At 41.5% G+C, this 26,462-nt stretch overlaps 1 protein-coding gene across 2 annotated transcripts in view; it reads left to right on the forward strand.

Annotated features, from left to right (window-relative positions):
* Positions 1–26,462, forward strand: part of atp9b (ATPase phospholipid transporting 9B) — a 60,949-nt gene that overhangs the window by 24,999 nt on the left and 9,488 nt on the right. For both annotated transcript variants that reach the window (XM_034704689.1, XM_034704688.1), the window contains 7 exons: positions 1,240–1,316; positions 10,132–10,292; positions 10,535–10,677; positions 15,682–15,794; positions 18,733–18,981; positions 24,222–24,383; positions 25,171–25,263. In XM_034704689.1, the coding sequence (XP_034560580.1) occupies positions 1,240–1,316; positions 10,132–10,292; positions 10,535–10,677; positions 15,682–15,794; positions 18,733–18,981; positions 24,222–24,383; positions 25,171–25,263 (998 nt within the window). The remainder of the gene's footprint in view (positions 1–1,239; positions 1,317–10,131; positions 10,293–10,534; positions 10,678–15,681; positions 15,795–18,732; positions 18,982–24,221; positions 24,384–25,170; positions 25,264–26,462) is intronic.

The following is a 26,462-nucleotide window of genomic DNA, read 5'->3' on the forward strand; positions in this document are numbered from 1 at the left end:
CAAGAGGTAAAAGTAAAGCACAGCAGCACAGTCATTCAGGTAGTCATTATTAAAGGTGTAGTACGTTAAGTGTGATAAGTGCAAACAAGGTTGATTTGATGCAGAGATTCAGATCAGTGAGTTTGAGGAAGGCTGCCCCGGTTCAAGTCCAGAGAGGAGCCTTACTTCACTTTCAAGATTTCAATAATCCTGGTTAGTTTCATACTCGAGTCCTCTCCTGTAAGGATTCATGGCATTAAGCCTCTCGGGTGTTTGATTTGATACCACTTGTGTGCTTGTTTGAAGAACTCTGAGAAAAACCCACAGCTGAGGTAATCCTCCCTCGCTCCATCTCAGCCATTCCCCACAGAAACGCTTGTGTCAGTTGAGAGTGTTTGTGACGCTCCCAGCGATGCCTACACCATTGATTTGCGGTGTTGCTCTCCCCTCCGGCCTGACCTTGACCAGAGGAACAAACACACACACACAGACACACACTCACACTTACACTCGCACAAAGAGCCTCGACTTGGACCCCTTACATCATCTTCTGCTTGGGAATGTCATTGTCCCACACAAGCTTCTTCCTGACGGACACTTCATCCCCTCTGCACAGACTCAGATCTCTGTGAATTCACTCTCTTAAAGGCCCCCGTCCAGCTGTGACGAGTGAATTAGTGTTCGCATATTCAAATGGAAGCCCCTCTGCATGCTGAGCCACACACCATTTGTCACTTTTCTCCATATTTCTGAAGTTAGAAGTCAATGAGAGCGATTCATCACATTCATCTCTCTGTAGCTTCTTTTTCTCTTCACACTTTCCTCCTTTTGCTTTTAACTTTCTCTTCATTTTTATAGTTTGGGGATTTCCAGGGCTGTATTTAGTTTATTATTGCCTCTGCTCTCCCATTAAGCTCATTTAATATTAATGACTCATTAATCCTCTGTAATAAGGCCACCATAATGAATTGGCAAATAAAGATGGCAGCGTATTGATCAGCTTTTATGAGCTTCCATAGGGTGCTGAGGGCCCTGAGCGCCTAAACGTATTAAACTCCTGTCTGTTGGCTTGAGTGGCAACGAGACAAAACTGCCTCAGCTCAGCCTTATTGTGTTTCCTCTCATGCAGTTCATCTCACTTGACCAAGATGAGTGTGTGCACGTATGTTTATACCCGTAGTGTGTGTGTGTGTATTGGATGATGGGGGTGGGGGAGTAGTTAATGAGCTGCATTACTTTCCTTGTCTCTCTCCTTGGCAGGCACGGTGATCGGGGTGGTGATCTACACCGGCAAAGAGACCAGAAGTGTACTGAACACGTCCTTTGCAAAGAACAAGGTGAATGAATACTTTTAACTTTTTGTGTTTCTCTTTTAACTTTTTTTTATTGAGTTTTCCATAGACTTTACCATGATACATTTTATTAACAGCACACAATGCTGGTAAACAAATACAAAAAAAACCACCATAGAACAGCTGCTGCAGTATTTAAGGTTTCTATTCCCCTTCCATGCCCCACCCCAGCCCTCCCTTCAACCCCACAATCCAGATTTAACAATGTGTAAGTGAGCAAAAGGGGAAGCAAGATAATATATTTGTAAGAAATGAATAATAACAATAATAAATAGACACAGAACAAAAAAAAGAAATATAATTAAAATTGAAATTAAGTTTGGAAAAGAAAAGAGAAAGAAAAAGAAGAGAGAAATTCTTCTCCTCTGCTATTGTTTATCTCTATTCAGAGGGACTTGTAAGCTGTCATAATATTCTAAAAAAGGTGGTCCAAGTCTTATTAAAATTGTGTAAGGAGCCTTTAAAGGTGTATTTTATTTTTTCAATTTTAAGAAAATACATGGTGTCTCTGATCCACCTAGTGAAGCTCAGAGGCGATTGCGCTTTCCAGGAAAGAAGAATGAGACGCCCAGCTATTAAGGAGGTGAACGCTATTACTGCATGAGCGTTTCTTTTAAGTTAAGGAATCTCCTGGCTGTATCCAAATAGGGTACACATGGGATTGGGAATTAAATAAACTTGAAACATCTTACTGTATGCACCAAAAATGCCTGACCAAAATGTTTTAAGTCTTGGACAGGACCAGAACATATGCATATGGTCTGCAGGTTGGCCTCGGCAACGGGGACATGAAGGGTCTATATTAGGGAATATAGTCGCCAGCCTTGCCCTGGTCAAGTGTACCCTCAGCACAACCTCGAGCTGTATCAGGCGGTGTCCAGCACAGGGGGAGGAGGTATTAGTTAGTTTAAACTTTTTGTGTTTCTGCAGGAAAAAAGGCACGTATCAGTTTCCCCTATTTTATTTTTTATTAGTATGCGTTTCATTAAATAATTTTTGTGTTATTCCATATCCTGCATAAAACATTTCTCCCAAATTCCAAATAAAAATCTTGTCATTTAGAGCATTTTTTTTGCAGAAAATGACAAATAGTCAAAAAAAAAGAAAAAGAAAGATGCAGTTTACAGACCTCAAATAATGCAAGGCAAGTTTATTTATAAAGCACCATTCATACCAGAGCAACTCAAAATGCTTTACATAGTAAAAAACAACAACAACAAAAAAACAGAACAGCAAAGAAAACAAGTTCATATTCATCTTTAAACAACACATTACTAATGTTTTAACTTAGGAAGAGTTCAGAAGTCAGCATTTGGTGAAATATCTCTGATTTTCAATCACAGCTATCTTGCGTCTTGGCATCCACCAGTCTTTCACATTGCTGTTGTGTGACTTAAGCCAATCCTGGCCCAAAAAATCAAGGTGCTCAGCTTTGAGAGGTAGATAGATGGTCACAAGCCATCAAACAATTACATTCCAGAGGTTTTCAATAGGGTTCAGGTCTTGATGTTGGGCTGGCCATGACAGCGTCTTGATCTGGTGGTCCTTCATCCACACCTTGATTGACCTAGCTGTGTGGCATGGAGAATTGTCCTGCTGGAAAAACAAACCACTGAGCCACAGTCACTAAAGTTCTGATGTATGAGGATTAAATACTATTCTTTTTTAAGTTATATTTTTGGTCATTTTTGTCTTATGGAAATGACAGCTGAAGACAGACAAGAAATGTGGAGAGTGGAGGGTGGGGGAGGACATGTAGAAAATATTTGAGGTTGGAATGGAACCCGCAACCTCTGCAACAAGGGCTATGGCCTCTGTATATAGGGCGCACCTAGACCGCTAGGCCAATGGCACTCCAATGTTATTCTAAAAAAGGCTGTTAGTCAATCATCAAAACATTTGAACACCCTTTTCTTTATTGTTACTCAGTTTTAATCATACAGCTGGCAACACTTCTGTTTCTATTTGTTTCAGATAGATTAAACAGATTATTTTGTATAGATTTAAAGCAACTTGGGATTTGGAAAAAAAATGAATAAGGATGTTTGTTTTAATTCTAGCAAATATGATGAATTCTGGTATTTTTCACACACTCCTCAAAGCATTTACAAACTCTGTACACAACAGCTGTTCATGTAATGCCAGCACAGACTTCTATGTGTTTTGTAAAAGCTGCAGATCTGAAACACCTCAGAAAGTAACAACTGCTCGAGGTTCCCCTCACGCCATCTTCCCTCCCCTGCCTCTAATCACCAATCAATCACTTTGTCGAGGTGCTTTTTTAACCTTGACTCTCCAGATAAAGTTGGACCTGTCAATGCGAAAGGTCAGCGCCAGTTGCTAATTAACCAAAAGGGAAATTAACTAACTGAGGATTTAAATGACATTTTCAGCTGAAAGTTAATCCCACAGAATCCCCATCGAGCGTTTCGTCCCCAGATTGAGGAGATTAATGAAAATTTGAGTCTAAATATAAGATTTTACCTTGAAGATTGTCGGGTTAGATAGAGTGGGGTCAGCTGATAGAGGCAGGGATCACAGAGCCGTGTTTTGGGTTTGATGTTTGTGACTTCAGCACACAAAGTTATTACCCGTGACTGTCTGCTCCACTAAAGCTCTCCATGGCACAACATAGCCCCTTCTAACTGCGGCACAGTTTTGACACCGGTGTCTTTTATTAAGAACGCTGATGTGGCTGGTCGAACAGCGAGGGCTACTGTTTTTGTGTAAGCTCGACAGTTGAGAGGAATTCAATATTTCAAGGAGATGATGTCAGAAGTGCCAATATGGAGACTGGAGATTGAGGGAGAAAGTCGATACAGTGTGGCTGAAGTCGCAGGAACGTTTTGGCCTCATATAATCTGTTGTGACATCGGCCAGGACAAAGCCTGCACTTGATCAATCTGACAGGACGTCAGACATGGATTCACTCTTTGTCTCACTATTGTTAGACGGACCTGAGTCTGAGGAAAGAGACAGAACAATGTCATTTGACAGGAGCCTGCTCGCCCAATAAAGATCTTTGTTCTTTGAAGTACATACCCAAGCTCCGATACTCTGCTCTCTTCACATGTCTCTCAAACTCTTACTGTGACAAACTGTATCTGATGCAGAGATTTTCAGTCAGTCAGATTTGGCGGTTTCAAATGAAGCTCTGACTGTTTCTTCCTTTTTTCACTATAGCACCTCAATAAAGTCCAGGCGAGGCGAGGCGAGGCGAGGCAGGTTTATCACTGTAGCACATTTCAACAACAAGGCAGTTCAGCGTGCTTCACATAAGACGACAAAACATTATGACAAAAGGAGGAAGAAAAGAGGGGTCTTTAAAAATGGTTAAAACAAGCTGTTAAAGGAGAGGGACCTGCAGCTGACACAGTGGAGCTACGTCAGTGTGACCTTAGTGTGTGTACAATTTCTGATTTTTAGGCCCTCTTTCAAAATAAAACTGACAAGTTAAATGTTGTAACTTGTTTCCAGACGGTTAATGGTAATAAGCAAATTGATCCATAAAAATATAAGAAACTTGTTCATTCAGTAAGCGGTCGGTTATGTTGATAACATAAGAAAAAATGTGTTTTCTTTTTAGTCTACCATGGTGTAACAAGACAACAGAACGTGCAAGATGTCTATTTTTGTTTTATGATTGATATGTTGATCAAGAGGAGATTAATACACATCCTTTTAGATCATGTGTAATTTATTGAATCATTGGAGGGATGGTAGGATTCCCTATTATGAACTATTTTTTTATAATCTGCGCACGGCAGACAGAGTGATACAAGAAGTGTAGGGAGGGAACTTTGGATCTTTGTACCATTTTACATCTTCAGCTTCTCTTTTATTTGATTTTGAATAAAATGTAAAAAAAACAAAACAAAGAAAAAAAGTTTGTTTCAAGCAAGGTGTTCAGTTAAATTCTATCAACAAATGAGAACGAGAGTCGTGACTTCCTCGTTTGTCGTAAGACTGATCTTGTGATAGCGGTTAGCCACTTCCTAAATACCCTGCTAATGTGTTTATGTGTGGAATGGCTTGTCCAGATGTAGTTTGGATGATGGGGGAAACATAATTATATAATATGCCATAATAATATTATATATAAGTTAAAAAAAACAAAAACCTAGTGTTACTGCTATACATACACATAACTGAAATGCAGCATTAAAGGTGACATATTACGCTTTTTTCATCAATATATATTGGTCTAAGAGGTCCCCAAAACATGTCTTTAAAGTTTATGCTCAAAGAAACACTTTGAAATCAGATTTTGGCATGCCTGAAAAACACTCTTCTTCAGCCCTGTTCAGAACAGTCTGTTTTCCCTCTGACCACGCCCCCTCAGGAAGTAGATGTGGCCTCAGCTCTCCAGCACGTTGATCTAATGTTTATATGTTGGCTGAATATACACGGCTGCTCACAGACCGCGCTACTTTAACCCTCTGAATCTGATCCAGAATCTGATCCTGACGGAGAGGCGCCTGCAGCAGGACCTTTCTGAATGATTGGTCACAGATTTTGTGTTTCTTGTTGTTTTATTTATCAGTATGTCGACGTGTGTCTTGGTACACAGCTACGAACATGTAGCTATGTGGCTATGCTAACTAGCGCTAGCACTTTTCAAAAATAAAAATCATCCACTAGATCTTCAAATCTGCAGACGTGGGGAGTAAAACCGACCTTTGTGTTTATTAAGACAGCCTACAACTAGCATGCCTCCTTCCTAAGCTCCTTGTTAGCACACATGTGCTGGGAATGAAAAACGGAGGAGGGGTTGAGTTGTTTTTATACAGTCTATGGGCTGAACAGGCTCTGAGCTCTGACCTCCGTGACAGACCGGATGTCGTTGTGACGTATGAAAAACACTGAAAACTGAAACGGCTGGTTTCAGCACACATTTACAGAAAGGTGGAGAAATCAGAACAGGGGCAGAATGGATTTTTTTCATTTTCGGGGGGTTTGTAGACATGCCAGGGACACATATTTCAGGTAGAGAACCATTAAAAAGTTGATTTTGCATGATATGTCACCTTTAAAAACTGACACTGTTCATAACCCTATCACCGACAGGATCTCTGATGCTAGTTTGCTGAACAATAGTTCGGACAGAGGAGTCTCCAAATTTAAGCCACTTACAAAAATGGAATTTAATGTCTAGATTAAATGACAGGATATGTAATCCAGTTTATATCTTTAAAAAGATGTCTAACAATGTCACACGACATAAAGACGATATGCTTCCACATCTGGCACCATCTCTCTACCACTCACCTTTCACTGCACAATCCATTTGACGTCACTCGTTAACTACAAGATGAGCTGCAAATCAGCATTAACCCCTCATGCACTGGATGTATTTTCACTTTTAGAATCTTGCCATCCATCATATACCACATAAGGATACAAAATTTACAAAGCATGAATTTAGAACTAAATTTCAGATTAACTTAAATTATCACATTATGGCTCTTACAGTCCCTTTGAACAAAGTGTTGTCTTTTCTCTTTCTGATCTTGTCCTGTACATGATATAGTGATCTCAAATATCAAAATGGTCCTGCTTTATCCTGTTCCCAGCAAGACCCTTTTCTTTTTGCCCCAAATAAGCAGTGAGGAAATCACATTTAAGGAATGCAACTGAAGAAAAAGTTCATCCATATTTCTGACCTGTGTTAAATTTACCTCTCTTTTATTTGATTTATTTTGGTGCTGCAGAAACACTATTTTTATTTGCCCTTTGTTTGTCGTGCAAATGTGAAAAATTGTCGCTGATCAACCTTCAGAATTCATTATTTTAATTTCAGCTTCATTTTGAACATACATATGTGAATATGTAATTTATAACCATATCATACCAAACCATTATCAGACACATGTTTCACATTAATACTCAAATCACCACCTGTGGGTCCCTACATTGAAAGCATATCAACTTCACTGTAAAGAGAGTGATGCAGATTCAAGAGCACAACACAAAGATCACTAGAAAACCAAAAGTTGAATCTAATCAGTTTTTAAAAAATAAGCTGTTAGTGATCTTCTGCAAAATTTAATCAAGTCATTTGCTTTTAGGAGGTAACCACAAAAAGTAAAGTACTTCACTGACAAGGCTTTCTCAGTTTGTCGATGTCACAAACACAGAGCAGTACACTTCATCCAGACTGAGTCCTGATATTCTTTGGTTTTAACTTGATGAATATTCATGTCCTGGGGCTGCAATCCTTCATCACATTTCACACACAGTAAAAAAAAGAAAAAACAAGCCACACAGGCAGATCGAATCATTCCTTTCACTTTTAATGGCCAGGAGATGAATGGAGTAAAATCTGCACTTTTTTATTCATTGATAGCATCTTTAGGTTGAGGTAATTGAGTCCCTCTCTCCCCCTCCCATGACTGAATGAATAATGACTTCATCTGATCCCCGGCAAGGCTGAAAAAATTTAGACCAGCCATTGTTCAAGTAGAAGGAGATCCGTTGCTTTTCAGGCATGCACTGTGCTCTCTGTCTTAATTTTTCTTCATTTTAATCCACCCAAACCCCCTATTTTTCTCAATAGCTCAACCATGAACCATGTAGTGAGGCAGCGGGGTGGGGAGATACCCACCCACCCACTCTCTCCCTTTACTCTTCCCCTCTCCGCTCTGTGACTGGGAGTTTAACAGCGACTGATAAATCAGTCACACTGCTCACCCTGCTCTCTCAGTCCTCAGGGGAATGGGCCTGGTGGGGGTTTAGACTCTGGAGGAATTTTGCTGCTTTTTATACGTCCGTGCCCCCCTCCCCTTCTTTTCAGAGCAGCTCCTTTATTTGAGGGAGGAGAGATGTTATGTTCTGCTGTTTTTGTAAGCGTGGTGCGTCAGAAGAAAGCCCTCTGTGTACAGGGCTTCGCTGTGAGCGCTGCCAGAGAGGGGAAGGGCGCTTCTTTATTTGACATCTTTTTCCCACATGCTCCATTGGCTGGGAGATACACTCGAAAAATAAAGGACAACTCTGACCCCTTTTTTGTCCCTTTTTCATCTCAATATGGGGACGTTATTTATTTTTGAGGCCTTTTGACCTTCTCTTGGATTTAAGCACAATACTTCAGTATGCAAATAATGAAGTTTGTAGTCAACCATAAAACAGAGCGGCCAATAAACTTATTTATGTAGAAAACATAGTTTGCATGATAAAAGCCTGCAGCCAAGAATGTCTTTCACTGGCTTTGTTTTATTCTCCTGGTGCAGAATATTGCACGGCTTTTGGAGTAGATGCAAAGTTGGGAGTTTTCTCTATTAAATTATCCAAATTATCCATGAACTGTAGTCTAGACTAAATATTTCCCACTTATTCCCACTGAGGAAAAACATTACTAACCTGAAGTAATGAAACCTCAGTCGATAGAAAATAATCTATGTTCCACGTAAAGTCTTTATAAAACATAAACATAGTGTCAGTGATATCTCTCATTAAATTCTGAAGAGGATGGCGGGCTCCATTTCAGAAATAGTGACTCCAACTAACTTTCAGCTAATCTGGAAACAATCCAACAGGTGGAGTTGAGGTTGTGTCCTTGCCTCCTGTTAAACGTCTACAGCACACCCACCTGTCAGTTAAATTAGTCCCACCCCCAATAATGCATCATTGTAACTTTTTACTGACTTTTTATTGACTTGAAACATGAAAAGCAAACAATATAAATGATACATACATAATGAAGGATGTACTGTCGATAGACTATAAAGCAACTTTTCTGGCAAAAAGCAAAGGACAGACAAAATTAGAATAAAAATAAAAACAGAAAAAATACCCAGAAATAAAAAAAACACCAATGTATATCCTGACACTCCAATATTACATACATGTGTTATATATGTGTTGTTGTTTTTTTAGTCATATTTTTATTGGTTTTTTTTCAAATTAAAAAAGAAACAAACAAAAAACATACAGACAAAAATATAAACAGGGCAGCTCAGACATTTTACAAAAGGACACATTACTAGAAAATATTATATATGTGTTTAACTCTTTTACTCCAAACTGAACTAAAACTCTTAGCCCTAATATAATCAGATAGACACGTTATTAGAATTTAACCCCTGAACAATTACAAATATTAAAATGGAGAAAGACCAAAACCAATTTTTGTACCAGGCTGTAAACATGTTTCATTTTGCTGTTGGCATGATCATTCTGATCTGGACTCTAATGGGATTTCCTTGACTTTTGGAGCTAGCCTTAAGTGGATTGTATCAACTGCAGTTTTCCCCAATTCCACATTGGCTTAATTTTTCAACACCTAAAGTTGTGGCTTGATGTTCACTTGAAATTTCCAGTCAGGACCAAGCAGCAACTGAATAGTCCATTTCTTTATTTGTACACACATCATATGGGAGATTATATTTTGGTTATACAACTAATTCTAATTAAAGATATGAAGGTTGCAAGTTTTGCATAATTAGGCATGATCAAGGGTTCAGCGGACTCGACTGACAAGTGGACTCTTTTGTTACTATTAGCAAGGAGGCTGAAGGTCAGCCTCTACTCCGCCTCTTTGCCTCCTGCTAGGTTGACTCAGCCTTTCCAATATGGACACCACCATCATTGAGCTTCAAAACTCAGCCTCAGACACCAATAGGTGACGTCACTGAGACTACCTTAACATTTCAGATTTTCAACCTACGTGAACCCCGCTGACGTAAAACATGTCTGTCCTCAATGTATAGCAGATCAACAGATGAAAATAAACCTCTGCTCTAATCCAAAGTGATTATGTTTGTACCTGCTGTTTGACCTCTGACCTCCTCTCCTGTCTTTGTAGGTTGGCTTACTCGACCTGGAGCTGAACCGCCTCACCAAGGCCCTGTTCCTGGCCCAGGTGGTTCTGTCTATTGTCATGGTAGCGCTGCAGGGGTTTGTGGGTCCTTGGTTCCGCAACCTTTTCCGATTTGTGGTGCTTTTCTCGTACATCATCCCTATCAGGTATTTTGTGATTCTTTTATTCTTTATGAAGCTGATGTGTGATATCTGTTCTTTATTTCACTTCTTTTGTATCCCTGGGAAAGTGTTTGGTTCCAGTATTGAAAAAAAGAGTCTTCTTTGAAACCTAAGACACCCGTCTGCCTCCTCTTATATCCTCACTCTTCAAAACATTTATTTTGACACACTTAGAGTTAGAGAGTTAGTATCTGTGATGGATTACAGCCTTTCTTTCCTCTGTGTAGTCTGCGTGTAAACCTGGACATGGGGAAGTCAGCTTACGGTTGGATGATCATGAAGGATGAAAACATCCCTGGCACCGTGGTGAGGACCAGCACCATCCCAGAAGAACTGGGCCGGCTCGTCTACCTGTTGACCGACAAGACTGGTAGGTGTCCCAACATCCAGAGGACATCTTCACTTACCTACTTTTTGGGACTTAAAATGGAATCAAAATTATAAGTAACTTATTCATTATAACTCTGAATATGTTAAGTGTATTGTAGGTTTGGGATTTTTGTAGAAATAATGGATCTCAGAAACCCTTTTAAGAGCTGCAGCATCCTGAAGTGGGACCTTATGTTCCTCTAACAAAGTGAAATGAGTTTAAACAAAGACTCACACGATGACTTAAAAAAAACAGGTTATAAATATATCAAGCACATAACATAAGGGGTTAACATCTCCACCACTGGAGCAAGAATCAGTCACTAATCATGCAAAATACAAAGACCTAATACATAAACACATCCTTGTTGTATATTGGAATTGAGCCACTTAGCTGCAGCTCAATAACAACCTAAAGTCCACTCTGATCTGAAACAGCTTTGATAAACTGAGTTAAGAAGAAAGAAAACCCTTCTCTGATCCTGCAGGTGAGATTTCTTCCTCCTTTAATCACGACCCGACTCTCTAATAACAAGCAGCAGCTTTTTGCTAATGCTACGCGGCGTGTCAGAGTGATGAACTCCTGCAGAGGTCCTAACATGCTTCTTTGTCTTAGCTTGCTGATCCAGGTAAACATAGATTAGCTGCAGAGCCTATTTATCCTGGTTGATGGGTAAAGCACATGGAAAGAAGAACTAACAATCAATTCTGTATAGGACTGGTTAACCCTGTGGTCCTGATGCTTTAGGAGATGAGATGCTCTTTTATCACCAATAATCTCTAACAGCACTCACCCTGGCAACAGACACTGCCATGTTTTGGGAATTTTCCTTTTTTATTCATTTCTTAGGAGTCTGAAAATGAATGCAGTCTTTTTTAGGGTCTTGTCGATTGATATTGGAGGACATGCAGCTTTGGCCACACCACCCTGCAGACCATAATGCATTGGTAGCAGCCCTCTGAAAGCACTGAGACACATATTAAAAGAGGCATTTGCACTGAGATGTTAATAATCTCAAATATAATGTTTATTCTGGAAGGTTTCAAACAGCTGACACTTTGAATATTTAAACACATCATCTTAAATCCATTTGTTTGTGAGGTTAGCCATTGATAAACAGAAGATAGCTTGAGTGACTGTTTTTACTCTGATCAGAATCAGAATCAGAATCAGAATCAGCTTTATTCGCCAAGTATGCTTGAACACACAAGGAATTTGACTTTGGTAAACTGTGCTCTCTTTGTACAAGGCATAAGAATAGGAATAAGAATAAGAACTACAATAAAAAATAAAATGAAAATATAATAACAATAACCTTAGCTATAAATACAAAGAAACAACAAATAGCTTGACTATATGTACAGGCTAAAATAATATGATAAAGTGCAGTGGTGAGTTGCAGAGGTAGTTTTACATTATAAAATAGAAGTTAAATAATACAAAAAATAGAAATATGGAATTCTGCTTGAGAATTGTTGCATTGTATATCTACATGTATATTTACAGAGAGTATTTATCTGACAGGTATGACACTGTTATGGTTTAGTGTTCATCAGAGTGACAGCCTGGGGGAAGAAACTGTTCTTATGGCGGGTTGTTTTGGCGCACAGTGATCTGTAGCGCCTGCCGGAGGGGAGGAGTTTGAAGAATTTGTGTCCAGGGTGTGAGGGGTCAGCGGTAATGCTCCCTGCCCGTTTCCTGGCCCGGGACCGGTACAAGTCCTGGATGGGGGGCAGGTCGACACCGATGATTTTCTCTGCAGTCCTTATAGTCCGCTGCAGTCTGTGTTTGTCTAGTTTGGTTGCAGAGCCAAACCAGACAGTGATGGAGGTACACAGAACAGACTGGATGATGGAGGTGTAGAACATGATCAGCAGCTCCTGGGGCAGGTTGAACTTCCTGAGCTGACGCAGGAAGTACATCCTCTGCTGGGCCTTTTTTCTGATTGTGTCTATGTGGGAAGTCCACCTCAGGTCCCGGGAAATAGTGGATCCCAGGAACCTGAAAGAGTCCACAGTAGACACAGTGCTGTTCAGGATGGTGAGGGGGGGGAGTGGGGGGGGGCTTCTCCTGAAGTCCACTGTCATCTCTACCGTCTTGAGCGGGTTCAGCTCCAGATGGTTCTGACTACACCAGAGGGCCAGCTGTTCCACCTCCTGTCTGTAAGCAGACTCGTCTCCGTCCTGGATGAGACCGATGACGGTGGTGTCGTCTGCAAACTTCAGGAGTTTCACCGAGGGGTCCCCTGAGGTGCAGTCATTGGTGTAGAGGGAGAAGAGCAGTGGGGAGAGAACACATCCCTGTGGGGCGCCAGTGCTGATGGTCCGGGTGCTGGATTTGATGCTCCCCAGCCTCACCTGCTGTCTCCTGTCCGTCAGGAAGTTGGTGATCCACTGACAGATGGAGGCCGGCACTGTGAGCTGGGTGAGTTTCTGGTGCAGGATGTCTGGTATGATGGTATTGAACGCAGAGCTGAAGTCCACAAACAGGATCCTAGCGTAGGTCCTGGGGGAGTCCAGGTGATGCAGGATGTAGTTCAGACCCATATTGACTGCATCCTCCACCGACCTGTTTGCCCGATAGGCAAACTGCAGGGGGTCCAGCAGGGGGCCTGTGATGTCTTTCAGGTGGCTCAACACTAGTCTCTCGAAGGACTTCATGACCACAGACGTCAGGGCGACGGGCCTGTAGTCATTGAGTCCTGTGATGGTGGGTTTCTTTGGGACTGGGATGATGGTGGAGCTTTTGAAGCATGAGGGCACTTCACACAGCTCCAGCGATGTGTTGAAGATCTTTGTGAAGATGGGGGCCAGCTGCTCAGCACAGACTCTCAGGCAGGAGGGGGACACGCCGTCTGGTCCTGGAGCCTTCTTGGTCTTTTGTCTCTGGAAGAGCTGGATTACCTCATCTTCACAGATCGTCAGCGCAGGTGGGGGGTCAGAGGGGGGTGGGGAGGGGCTTGTGGGGGGGCCAGGTAAATCAGAGTGTTCGGGTGTGGGGTGTGAAAACCTGCAGTAGAAGCTGTTCAGGTCGTCAGCTAGTCTTTTGTTACCTTCAGGGTGGGGGGAGGGTCTCCTGTAGCTTGTAACTTCACGCAGGCCTCTCCAAACTTCTGAGGGGTCGTTGGCAGAGAAGCTCTGTTTTAACTTCTCAGTGTAGCTCCTCTTAGCTACCTTGATCCCTCTCGTCAGTTTGTTTCTGGCCTGCTTGAACAGGTCCCGGTCCCCACTCCTGTAGGCCTCTTCTTTGGCCTGACGCAGCTTCCTCAGTTGAGGTGTGAACCAGGGCTTATTGTTGTTGTATGTGCAGAAGGTCCTGGTCTGCACACACATGTCCTCACAGAAGTTGATGTATGAAGTCACAGTGTCAGTGAGTTCATTGAGGTTTCCTGATGCAGCTTCAAAAACACTCCAATCAGTGCAATCAAAGCAGGCTTGTAACTCCTGCTTTGACTCCTCCGTCCACTTCCTCACAGTCCTAACTACAGGCTTAGCCGTTTTTAACTTCTGCCTGTAGGTCGGGATGAGATGAATCAGACAGTGATCAGATAGTCCTAAAGCTGCACGGGGGACAGAGCGATATGAGTCCTTTATTACTGTGTAGCAGTGGTCCAGAGTGTTAGACTCCCTGGTGGGACACTTAATATGTTGTCTGTATTTAGGTAGTTCGTGGGTTAAATTTGCTCTGTTAAAATCCCCGAGAATGATGAGCAGAGAGTCAGGATGTATTTTCTCCACGTCTGTAATCTGGTCAGCCAGGTGCTGTAACGCCTCCGTTACGCAGGCCTGAGGTGGGATGTAGACGCCGACCAGAATAAAGGAGGAGAACTCCCGCGGCGAATAGAAGGGTTTGCAGTTTATGAAAAGAGTCTCCAGATTTGGACTGCATGACTTCTTCAACACTGTGGTATCTGTACACCAACCTTCGTTTATGTAGAAACAGATTCCGCCTCCTCTCGCCTTCCCAGAGAGTTCCTTTACGCGGTCCGCTCTGTGGAGCTGAAAGTCCGGTAAGTGCAGCGAGCTGTCTGGGATGTGTTCACTGAGCCAGGTTTCAGTGAAACACAGGGCGGCGGATCTGCAAAAGTCCGTGTTTCTTGAGTTGAGGAGCAGCAGTTCATCCATCTTGTTTGCCAGGGAGCGGACATTCGCCAGGTGAATGGACGGGAGCGCACTGCGTAACCCCCGCTGTCTCAGTCTGACGAGCACGCCTGCTCGCTTGCCCCGGCGCCGGCGTCTCCGGCAAAGACCATAGAGAGCTGCGGCTCCACCAGCAAGAATCTCTGTGTAACTTAAAGGTTCAATGAAAACCGGTGTAAAAAGTTCGGCAGAGGACTGTCCAATGTTAACAAGTTCTTCTCTGGTAAAAGAAACCAGAGAAGCGGAGCATAAAGATACAAGAAAAGAGAAAAACGCAACAAGTACGAGAGAGCGCAGTACCAGGGCGACCGTCCGTGGCGCCATCTTGGTGGGAATCCAGATTTTGTAATATCACTAAGAGTTAATGCACTAACAAAAACTAAATTTAAAGGTATACAAGGAGCTGAAAACTAATCCTCCCTGAAGCACATGGTGTTTTTTGTTTTTTGTTATGGTTAGAGTTTAACAGATTAACCAGTCAGAGTAGCATATTGGCTGGTGTGACTCTATTGCTTGTATATTGTGCATGATTGCCTCAGTATGTTTAAAAACTATCGCCAATAGTGTCCCATTTATATCCTTTGCTCACTTCCTTGACCGGTTGCTATTTCAGCTGTAATATATCTCACCATGTATGGGTCTTAGTCACAGTTCTTTAAAAAAACCCCAAAACAAAACAGTTTGATTCTACTGAAATCGTCTTTCACTTTATTTATTGTTAAACTTCCTATCCACTGATTTCTGTACAAATCTAGATATCAGTATCCGTCTCTAAACTCCAGTCTGTTTCTGTCGGTTTTCGATGATAACGCAAATAGAATCGAACATCTATCCGTAACACCTGAACTGGTCCTGTGATCTGCAGGAACTCTGACTCAGAATGAAATGGTCTTCAAGCGGCTGCACCTGGGAACCGTATCTTACGGCACCGACACCATGGACGAGATCCAGAGCCACATAATCCAGTCATACGCACAGGTGAGATTTATCACTCTCCAAGAGGGTTACAAGCTACTGATTACATCTGTCATACATTCAGCTGAAGATGAGCTGTGTCTTAGAAATGAATCTTTATTAGGAGAAATGTGAAGACTGCCTGAGAGTTTTTTTTGTCTGGACTTTTGATCCAACACCTCAAATATTTATTTATTTATTTTATCGTGTTGTTTTTACTGTGTTTTATCCTCTCTGTAAAGCGTCCTTGAGTGCTTGGAAAGGCGCTCTAAATAAAATGTATTATTATTATTATTATTATCATTATTAATATATTCAGTTAACAGTGATATAAAACAGACCTGTGAAATAAAACAGAGTAGACCTCAAAACTCTGACTTTGAAATATTGAAATTGAAATCTATTATCATTTTAGAGGCTGGTGTTTGTGCTGCAGTTGAATTATACAGCCTAACTGAGACTTATTTCTGATTATATGCCCATCTTATTCATATTGATGCTTCTAGACTTAACAGGAACACCTCTTTATTACATCAATGTTATTTAATCTTGTCTAAAGACAATTTTGCAGGATGCCGTTGGCCTAACAGTTTAAGCGGGCCCTATGTACAGAGGCTAAAGTCCTTGTCCGAGCGGTCATGGGTTCGATTACCGGTCTCGACCATTTGTTGCACGTCTTCCCCCACTCTCTGTTTCCCATGTTTCCTCTCTCTTTAGCCATTCAGTCTAAAAAAAAGGCAAAAACGCCCGAAAAACACATCTCACAAAAAGAAGACAATTTTGCATCAGCGCAGTTCATGAACAAAGACAGTCGAGTCCTGCAGGTGACAATCTTTACGTTAAAATCAACTTTGTTGTCTTCTATAGTTCTGATCCTAAACACAAACTAGATGTGGTGCAGATTCATAAATGTGACCGGTCATTCATGTTACAGTGAACAGAAGCGACCACGACAAGGCAAAACAATCACTCACAATCTTCAAGTTTGCTTCCAAAAGAGGAGTACACTGAGATACAAATATCATGTTTCACTCCATGTTTTCTTACTGCTCTGTCCTGCCTCTCCCCGCAGATCACTTTAATCCATTTTTATATTTAACTAAGGATACGTGTTCCAGGAAAAGAAGCCCATATTGTTCATTCATCACGCAGCGTCCCCGATCGACTCCTCCTCCTCCTCGCACTGTAAGCGAGTGTTTTCCTCGCTGGGTGGCTCAGATCTGGCTCCAGTCTCTGACAGAATGATATTGTTCTTACTCAGCCAGCTCCAAACAGCTGCTCCACTCTGAACCATCTGCCCCGCACCCTGATGTGTAATCTCAGCTAATGAAAAATGACTCATCTGTTTGGAGCTGCGCAGTCAGAGCAGAGCAGCTGATTTACACTGTGGTGCTGTTTCCTTACTGCCTCAGTGACAAGATACTATTATTACTGTAAGCATTTAATCATATCATCTAAACATTACTCCAACTAGATTAAGGAAGCCGCTAACAACTGATGACTTATGTAGTGTAAATGATGTTGAGCTAAACAAAACAGAGTGACAAATATTCATCACAGCTTTCCCTGAGCTGATGTTGGTGAATTGTTCTTTAAAATATGATGAAAACAAATACTAGAGGATACAAATATTTCTGTATTATGTTCTGCCAGTCAATCAATTGATTCAGTTTACATCTCTAATAAAGATCTGTGCATATCTGATTATTTAATCGCTTCCAAGAGCACATCACAAGGAGCATGTCCGATGAATAATCCCAATTTTCTAATATGGCAACCCAAAAATAAATCCATACATGGTTTTTTTTTAACAAGCAGCAGCCTCCGGTCTTAAAATATGAAGCCAATGCGGGAAGGGCTAAAGACTGCAGTTCATCGAGTGTCCGCTTGAGGCTGGTTGCAGAAACACCAGAAACCACATACACACCCATTCAAAGAAGACTATCTTTACAGCAATATTAAACATGTATTAAATATACAGCCTGGTACAAAATAAGGTTTAGGTCTGAAAAGCTCATTTCTTGATCGGCACGCACTTTACAGGGGTGAATTTTTTCACAACGCAGCAATTTCGAAGACATTAAGATTACAAGCTTTCCATAATTAGAGGCACAGCTGACTTGATTGACAGGCGGGAACACTGTAGCTGTTAGCTAGGAGGCTCAAAGCCCGCCTCTTTACCGCACACTTGCACACCAGTTTACACACATCTCTGCTGTTCATTCAGTAGCATTTCCTACATGTAGCTCTGACACCAAACGCGTCCAACAACACAACTTAATGAAGTGTTTATTGATCCCCCAGTCCCTCTAGATGAAGATTGTCATCTTACATCCTCACTGTACTCCCCCCTGTCTCCTCTTTCCTGCCTGGCTTGATTGAAGGTTAATAATAAGCTACAATCAAATACTTCAGTCGAGCAAATCACCCGTGTCAGACGCAGCTGGCGCTGCGGGCTGTCCGACCCCTCGCCTGTCACGGCTCGGTTAAACTGATGGTCGGTGTCAAAAAAGGCGAAACCACGAAAGAGTCACAAACCAGATATGACAGGATAAAGATGGTGATACACCACTTCCCCTCGCTGTGTCATTTAGCCTGAAAAGGGGTGTCTGAGAGAATTGGCTGCATGCTGAACAATCAGATCGAGATGTCTGCCATGTGCACAGATCCTATACTCAGAGAACTGCACAGTTCTAACAACTGAAGCATAATTTATAGGTCAACAAAAGATTGCATGATACATTTAATATGTGTTGATGGTCCCTGATTTGAGCTGCTTCAAATACCATAAATGTGAGCAGTTAGTCAGAAGGTTATTTGATGCACAACCTTTAAAATTGCTCAAGAAAGCTCTTCATACGAGTCCAACTATGACTCAATAACACATTGCACCCTTTTATATATTCTTGGCTCCTCAATCCTGATCATTAATTACCTCATGATTCTGTATTTTCCATATCAGGGGACCTCGCAGCCCTCCAGCAGCACCAGCGGCTCCACTCCCTCCAGAAAGACCCAGTCGTCGGCCCCCAAAGTCCGCAAGAGCGTGAGCAGTCGCATCCACGAGGCGGTGAAGGCCATCGCTTTGTGCCACAACGTCACCCCCGTCTACGAGACCCACGCCGGCGTCAACGGAGAGACGGAGTCCGCAGAAGCCGACCAGGACTTCAGTGATGACAACCGCACATACCAGGCATCCAGTCCTGACGAGGTAGGAAGAAGACACTCTCTGTCACACTCCCAGAAAACACAAGTTACACGCAAATGGATTTGTTTTAAATTTAACTTAGAATCTTGTTGAAGTGTTTCAGATTGGAAGATAAGACTGTAGTTTAATTCCAACTCTTGATTGGCAGATTAAAGGGTATGCAATGGTTTTAATGGTCTTATAAATCAGGTCATGTTGCTGTATGTCTGTAAATATCCTCAAATTGAGAACTCTTGCTTTTATCATAATATTCAGCATATTTCAAAATGGTTCCGGTTGCTTTTGTTTCTGTTTTTTGGATGTTGTAAATCCAGTTTTAAATTTTTTTCAATTTATTTCTTTAAATTATTCTAAGATATGTTTCTACCCAGAGAGAGACAAACCATAATCGACTAGATGCAAAAATCACACTTTTAGAAGTTGCCAAGTGCATCTTTTAAAGCCTCACTCCCTTTTTGTCACTTAATGCGTCTCCTCTTTGGATCCAATCTAAATAATTTCACAAACGTCTCCCCTTTCTTCTAGGAAATGATCAGAACTAAACTCTCTATGCGCCTCTCTTCAGCTTCCTCTCTGACTTAATGTTTTATTGGTCATCCAAAATAGCGCTGGTTTGTCGTAATATTAATCATTTCATGGACACAAAGTCAGAGGTCATGAGCTCATCACAGAGGTTAAGATATTTTATCCTCTGTATTTGCTTTGTGAGGATTTACTGCTCCAGCTGAAGAAGAATGCAGCTCAGAAATGATCCCCAAAGGCATCACTACATGTACCCTCTCTTTAGCTGTTTCTCCATGTAACCAGAGAGCTGGAGGTTTTTATGACTGAGGATGCTGCTGAACATCATTTCTGACCTCCCTTTAGAACTTAACAAAATAGAGATCTGTAAAAAAGTTGATAAGATTTGAGTTCTGTAAGCACAGGGAGATCATTTAAGTCCAGAACCTCTTTGTATGTTCAGAGAGATCATTCATATATTGAAGGGTGGTTAATCTTCACGTCAGTCAACATGTTTATCACCCATGACATGCAACGCTTCTTCCTACTCTGCGTCTTAACTCTCAGCCAGGTTTAGCGATCAAACAGAAGAGGAAAGATAAATCTGAGTTTCCCATCTTGCCCATCTGTCCTCCCTCTGTGTTGATGTATATATTTATTTATCATCCTTCTCACTCTGCTCTATCTCCTCCTCTCTACATTGTCTCACACTGCTCGGATTGATCAATATTTAATTTTCTCTCCGAGGCGATGAGAGGTAGAGGTCTGTGATTGTTGGTCGAGCTCTCCCTTCCTTTCTGCTACATTCTTTGTTCTCTCTCTCTGTCCTTTTTATCCACCTTTCCCTCCTCCTCTGTCCTCACTCTCACTCACTCCGGCCTCAGATCTTGGCCACTGTACCTCCGTCAGTGATAGTTTGTTTGGCCCCGGCTCTCCGCTCAGCCTCTCTAATGTAATGAGCCGTAATTGAGGAGATGAAGTGGGCCGGCCGCTGGGGGGCGGGACAGGGGTCATCCGACTTGCTGGTCAGTCAGGCTGCAAACAGAGTCCTACTGCGACCTTTGACCCTCGTAATAACAGACAAGAGCATTTGACTGTTGTGCTTAATGACTGCCATGTCCGGGGAAGTGGGTGCTTCATCATTTTGAGTGGGATATAACAGCAGAATCAGTGAGGGAGAGCAGAAGTGCCATCAGGGAGGAGGACTGGGTTGTAAATATACTAATAAAGAGTGTGTTCCTCATTCTGCCAGCAGCCGACCACATTTGGGGGACAAAATGGTGCTATGCTTTTATTATTTGTGTCGAGTGAAATTAGAACCCATAAAAGCAACAGAAACAGTCGATACAAGAATAAAAATCTTTACAGGAGCTGCAAGTTTACAGATCTTCATACTAGTGTGATAAGACCATAGACTGTATAAATAATGGGCGTAGTATCCGTGACGTCACCCATCTGTTTCTGAAGCGCTGTTTTGAGGCCAGTCGGCGGCGTCAGCCATATTGGAAATGCTGAACTCAATCTAACTGCTGTGGAGTAGAGAGTGACACGGGAGTGGATTTTCACTCCTGTCCCATCCCACTCCCACAGAAAAAAAATCTTTTCCAGTCCCAATCCTGGGCCAGAGTTCCTGTCCCGTCTCACTCCCATCCCGCTCCCATTCAGAATGAATCCCGCTCCTGTACCGCTCCCATTTTTACTTCTTTTGTTCTTTAGGCAATACATACCTCAACCAACAAAAGTGCATAAAGGCATTACCTTCACAGTTTACATACTGTACCTGAGTTTTGGAAAACTAAGACCCGAGCACTCATCTCGGTTTAGGTGTATGCTCCACTTGTGATTCACTTCACTTTCACTTCACATCAGAAAACCTGTTTGTTTTTGCATTATTTGCGGATGCAACACAGATGTGCTTCTCCGCCTTCAGCGCACTGATCAGCTGTTCAGGTCTGCAGCTTCAAAGTCATAAAAATACAACTAAACTTAATAATGAGGGATTCTGACCACGCCGACCGTGGGAATCCCGTGACCCGTGGGATTCCCGAAAAAATGTCAGCCTCTACTTTGGAGCTAGTGTGAGGTAAAGAGGCGGACTTTGAGCCTCCTAGCCAACAGCTACAGTGTTCCCGCCTGTCAATCAAGTCAGCTGTGCCTCTCATAATGGAAAACTCTTAATCTTAATACCTTCGAAATTGCCGAAAATTCCACCCCCCCCCATACAGTGTGTGCCGATCAAGAAATGAGCTACCCAGACTACACTGGTCTTTTGTACCAGGCTGTTAACATGTTTATTTCTGCTGTAAAGATCGTCTTTTTTGAATGGGTGTGTGTGTGGTTTCCGGTACTTCCGGAGCCAGCCTCAAGTGGACACTTGAAAAACTGCAGTTTTTAACACTTCCGCATTGGCTTCAATTCTCGCGGCCTGAGGTTGCCGCTTGGTTTAAACCTCTCTTCCTCGTCCAAATGATTGGAAAATTGTCTTGATGTTTACAGCAGAGCACATCATTTTGAACTCTTGCAAAGAAAAGAGATGCAAGGATTGACAACATCCTTAAAAAATGAAGAAAAAGAAATAGGTTGAAAGGAGTTAATATTCTAGTAGTATGAGAGGTATAAAGTGATAATCCCTCTAAATCCAAAGGTGTAAATATTCAAAAGTCAGTTCAGTTTTTGAGTTTGCACTTTTATTGTTAGGGTCATTACAGGAGAAGATTTAAAGGTGACATATCATGCAAAATCGACTTTTTAATGTTTCTATACCTGAAATATGTGTCCCTGGCATGTCTACAAACCCCCCGAGAATGAAAAAGAATCCATTCTGCCCCTGTTCTGATTTCTCCACCTTTCTGAAAATGTGTGCCGAAATGAGCCGTTTCAGTTCTCCGTGTTTTTCATACGTCACAACAATATCCGGTCTGTAACGGAAGTCAGAGCTCGGAGCTTGTTCAGCTCATAGACTGTATAAAATACAACTCAACTCCTCCTCTGTTTTTCATTACCTGCACATGCGTACTAACAAGGAGCTTAGGAGGGAGGCATGCTAGTTGTAGGCTGTCTTAATAAACACAAAGGTCGGTTTTACTCCCCACGTCTGCAGATTTGAAGATCTAGTGGATGATTTTTATTTTTCATGGAAAAGTGCTAGCGCTAGTTAGCATGGCCCCATAGCTGCATGTTCGTAGCTGTGTACCAAGACACACATCGACATACTGACAAATAAAACAACAAGAAACACTAAATCTGTGACCAATCGTTCAGAAAGGTCCACCACTTCCTGAGGGGGCGTGGTCAGAGAGCTCATTCTCATTTAAAGGCACAGACACAGAAAACAGCCTGTTCTGAGCAGGGCTGAAAAAGAGGGGTTTACAGGCAGACCAAAATCTGATATTAAAGTGTTTTTTTTGAGCAATTAACTTTAAAGACATGTTTTGGGGACCTCTTAGACCAATATATTTTGATGAAAAAGAGCGTAATATGTCACCTTTAACTCTTAAGGGTCCTTTTTCATCATTACATGCTGCAACTGCTTTTACTGTTACAGTATAATGTCATGATCATCACGACATTATCAACACACATGAATGTTGATTGGTTGTTGAAACCTCTCAGGTCGTGAAACATTCTTTTCTTTCCCTGCTTGTTATAATGATTCACGCGCAGTCAGTATCAGAGTCGACTAAGCCTTAAATATCTTCTGTGGAGCTGATAAAACAGATTTAAGAGCTCCTGGTGAATGTGTCCACACACACACACACACAAACACACACACACATGCACCAGGGTAATGACACACAGATGTGTGTTGAGTAAATATAGGCAGGCCTTTTTACGGAGCTCAAAGGGGGAGCAGGAGAAATGATGGGGTATTAACAGGAAGTTCCAATTTGTAGGTCAGAGTATAATAACAAGCTTTGAGTGAGCAAATTGAAAATGAACCCATTGAGGATTGAGTCGTGTGCAGCTGAACGCTCACTCGGGGGCCGCAGTTCCTGCTAAGGAGAAAAAGAGGAAGGAGAAACAGAAAAAGTCTTATGAGGAGCTGAATGAGGAGCGCTCACATCTCTGGTGATACTCTAAGTCTCTCAGGACTTGTCTTTAAACTAAAACTGACAGGATTTACAAAAAGGCTTCATTTGACTTTCCTTTCATTCATGTATCTCCGAAGTTCCTCCCATGTTACATTTTAAATGCTTAAATCCGTATTAAATACTGAAATACTCAATTTATGTTTTCAATTAGGCACAGAAGTCTAGTTAATGGGAGCAGCTTCTGTTTTATTTCACAGTTATATTCCTCTTTAAGAACTTCTTATCAAAACAAAATCTGCTTCAAAATTTGTGTCAAGACTTTTTTTATTTTAAATTTCAAAGTTTGCTGAGCTTCAATTTTATCAGCCCTTACTTTTTCTTTTATTCCACATGTGCATTGTTAGATTTAAAAATGTCATTCTGTTTTATTTTAATTATTTTTTAACCAAAAGGACCAAACAAATACAAATAAATGCCTTAATATAGTTCACATATGGATTAAATGTGTTGTACCCCTTTTGAAGTTTATTATTAACAACAGTTGAGGTGTTCCTCCTTCATTTAGCATTTAGTGTAAAATGTCAAATATCATCATTCTTCTCTTCTATGAAAGTCCAAGCTCACATTTCATTATTAATAGGCTAATCAGTGTCAGAGTTTCTGATCTTCTTTGCTTCAATGGGAGATCTCTGCTTGTGTGTTTTTCCTCAGGTGGAGCTGGTGCGTTGGACGCAGAGCGTCGGTCTGACCCTGGTGAACAGAGACCTGACCTCCCTACAGCTGAAGACTCCCTCTGGACAGATTCTCTCCTTCCACATCCTGCAGATCTTCCCCTTCACCTCGGAGAGCAAGAGGATGGGCATCATCGTCAGGGTGTGTGAAATCATGAGCAACAATATCATATGTGGATTCAGCTTCCTGGGTGGGATTTTTGTAGCTGGATCAACAGACTTAAAAATGAAGTCCTTTTCCTGTCAAATCTGTGATTGTGGTTTTGACTTTGTGTATCTCAACATTGACTCTATATCAAGATGGAAGACATGTCTTCACCTCCTCCTGTTGAACAAAAATGAAGCCAAAACACCCTCTGGATTTTATGTGACGTCTTGCTTTTGGAGCCAGAGTCTGCACAGAAGGGATTAGCTCTTTGCAGCCGACACTGACATCCTGCCCATTCTGCTAGCCATAACACATATTTAGCTTACTCATAAAACAGCAAAGATCTTTCAGGCCGGTATGATATACAGTCGTACAGATTCTTGCGTTGGTTTGAGGCCGACACTGATAGTTATTGAAAGCTTAATTACTTTGTCTGGGGGCGCACAGCACAGTAGGACCCACATTGATCAACAGAGCTGTCAATTATCACGTTATTCCCCCTTTTTAGCTTATTTGGCAACTTTAAACTAAACTAATCAGAAACCCATACACCACCTTTTACAATGGAGGAGGCTGGCTTTATGATCTATAATACAGCCAGTCAGTAGAGAGAGCTCTACTTGCACTGGCTTTATTTTTGGGGAGCCATTATGTCTTCCATCTTTTCATAGAGTCAGTTCCTTCAGCTGTACTGAACCTGTTTGTTTTAAAAGCCAACATGATGGTATACAAAAGAATGCTTCTGCAGTCTCACACAGGAAGTGTTTGTTATTTGATTCAGGAGGAGTCAACAGGAGACATCACATTCTACATGAAGGGGGCTGATGTTGCGATGGCGAGCATCGTCCAGTATAACGACTGGTTGGAAGAAGAGGTGAATGCTCCTCCTACTACTACCACTTCTACTACTACTACTACTACTACTACTACTGCTACTACTACTAGTACTACTACCACTTCTACTACTGCTACTACTACTACTTCTACTTCTACCTCAACTCCTCCTCCTCCTACTACTACTACTACTACTACTACTGCTACTACTACTAGTACTACTACCACTTCTACTACTGCTACTACTACTACTTCTACTTCTACTTCAACTCCTCCTCCTCCTACTACTACTACTACTACTACTTCATGTCCTACTACTACTACTACTACTACTTAATGTCCTACTACTACTATTACTGCTTCATCTCCTACCACTACTACTACCACAACTTCTACTACTACTACTACTACTACTGCTACTACTACTACTACCACAACTTCTACTACTACTACTACTACTACTGCTACTACTACTACTACTACCACTTCTACTACTACTACTTAATGTCCTACTACTACTATTACTACTACTACTACCACAACTTCTACTACTACTACTACTACTACTATTACTACTACCACAACTTCTACTACTACTACTACTACTACTATTACTACTACTACTACCACAACTTCTACTACTACTACTACTACTGCTACTACTACTACTACCACAACTTCTACTACTACTACTACTTCTACTACTACTACTACTACATCTACTACTACCTCAACTCCTCCTCCTACTACTACTACTTCATGTCCTACTACTACTATTACTACTACTACTACTACTACTACTACTACTACCACAACTTCTACTACTACTACTTCCACAACTTCTACTCCTATTACTACTACTACTACTACTACTACTACTACCACTACTACCTCAACTCCTCCTACTACTACTTCATCTCCTACTACTACTACTTCTTCTTCTTCTACTACTGCTACTGCTATTACTACTAATACTACTTCATCTCCTACTACTACTACTTCATCTCCTTCTACTACTACTACTACTACAACTTCATCTCCTACTACTACTACTTCATCTCCTCCAACTCCTCCTACTACTACTACTTCATCTCCTACTACTCCTACTACTCCTACTACTACTACTTCTACTACTACTAATGATAATAATAATAATAATTATTATTATTTAGATTGTATTATACTTTTATTTATTATTACTATTATTATTATTATTTTATTACTATTTTCATAATGAGA

Source organism: Notolabrus celidotus, chromosome 16 (assembly GCF_009762535.1).
Source record: "Notolabrus celidotus isolate fNotCel1 chromosome 16, fNotCel1.pri, whole genome shotgun sequence".
Taxonomy (NCBI): domain Eukaryota; kingdom Metazoa; phylum Chordata; class Actinopteri; order Labriformes; family Labridae; genus Notolabrus; species Notolabrus celidotus.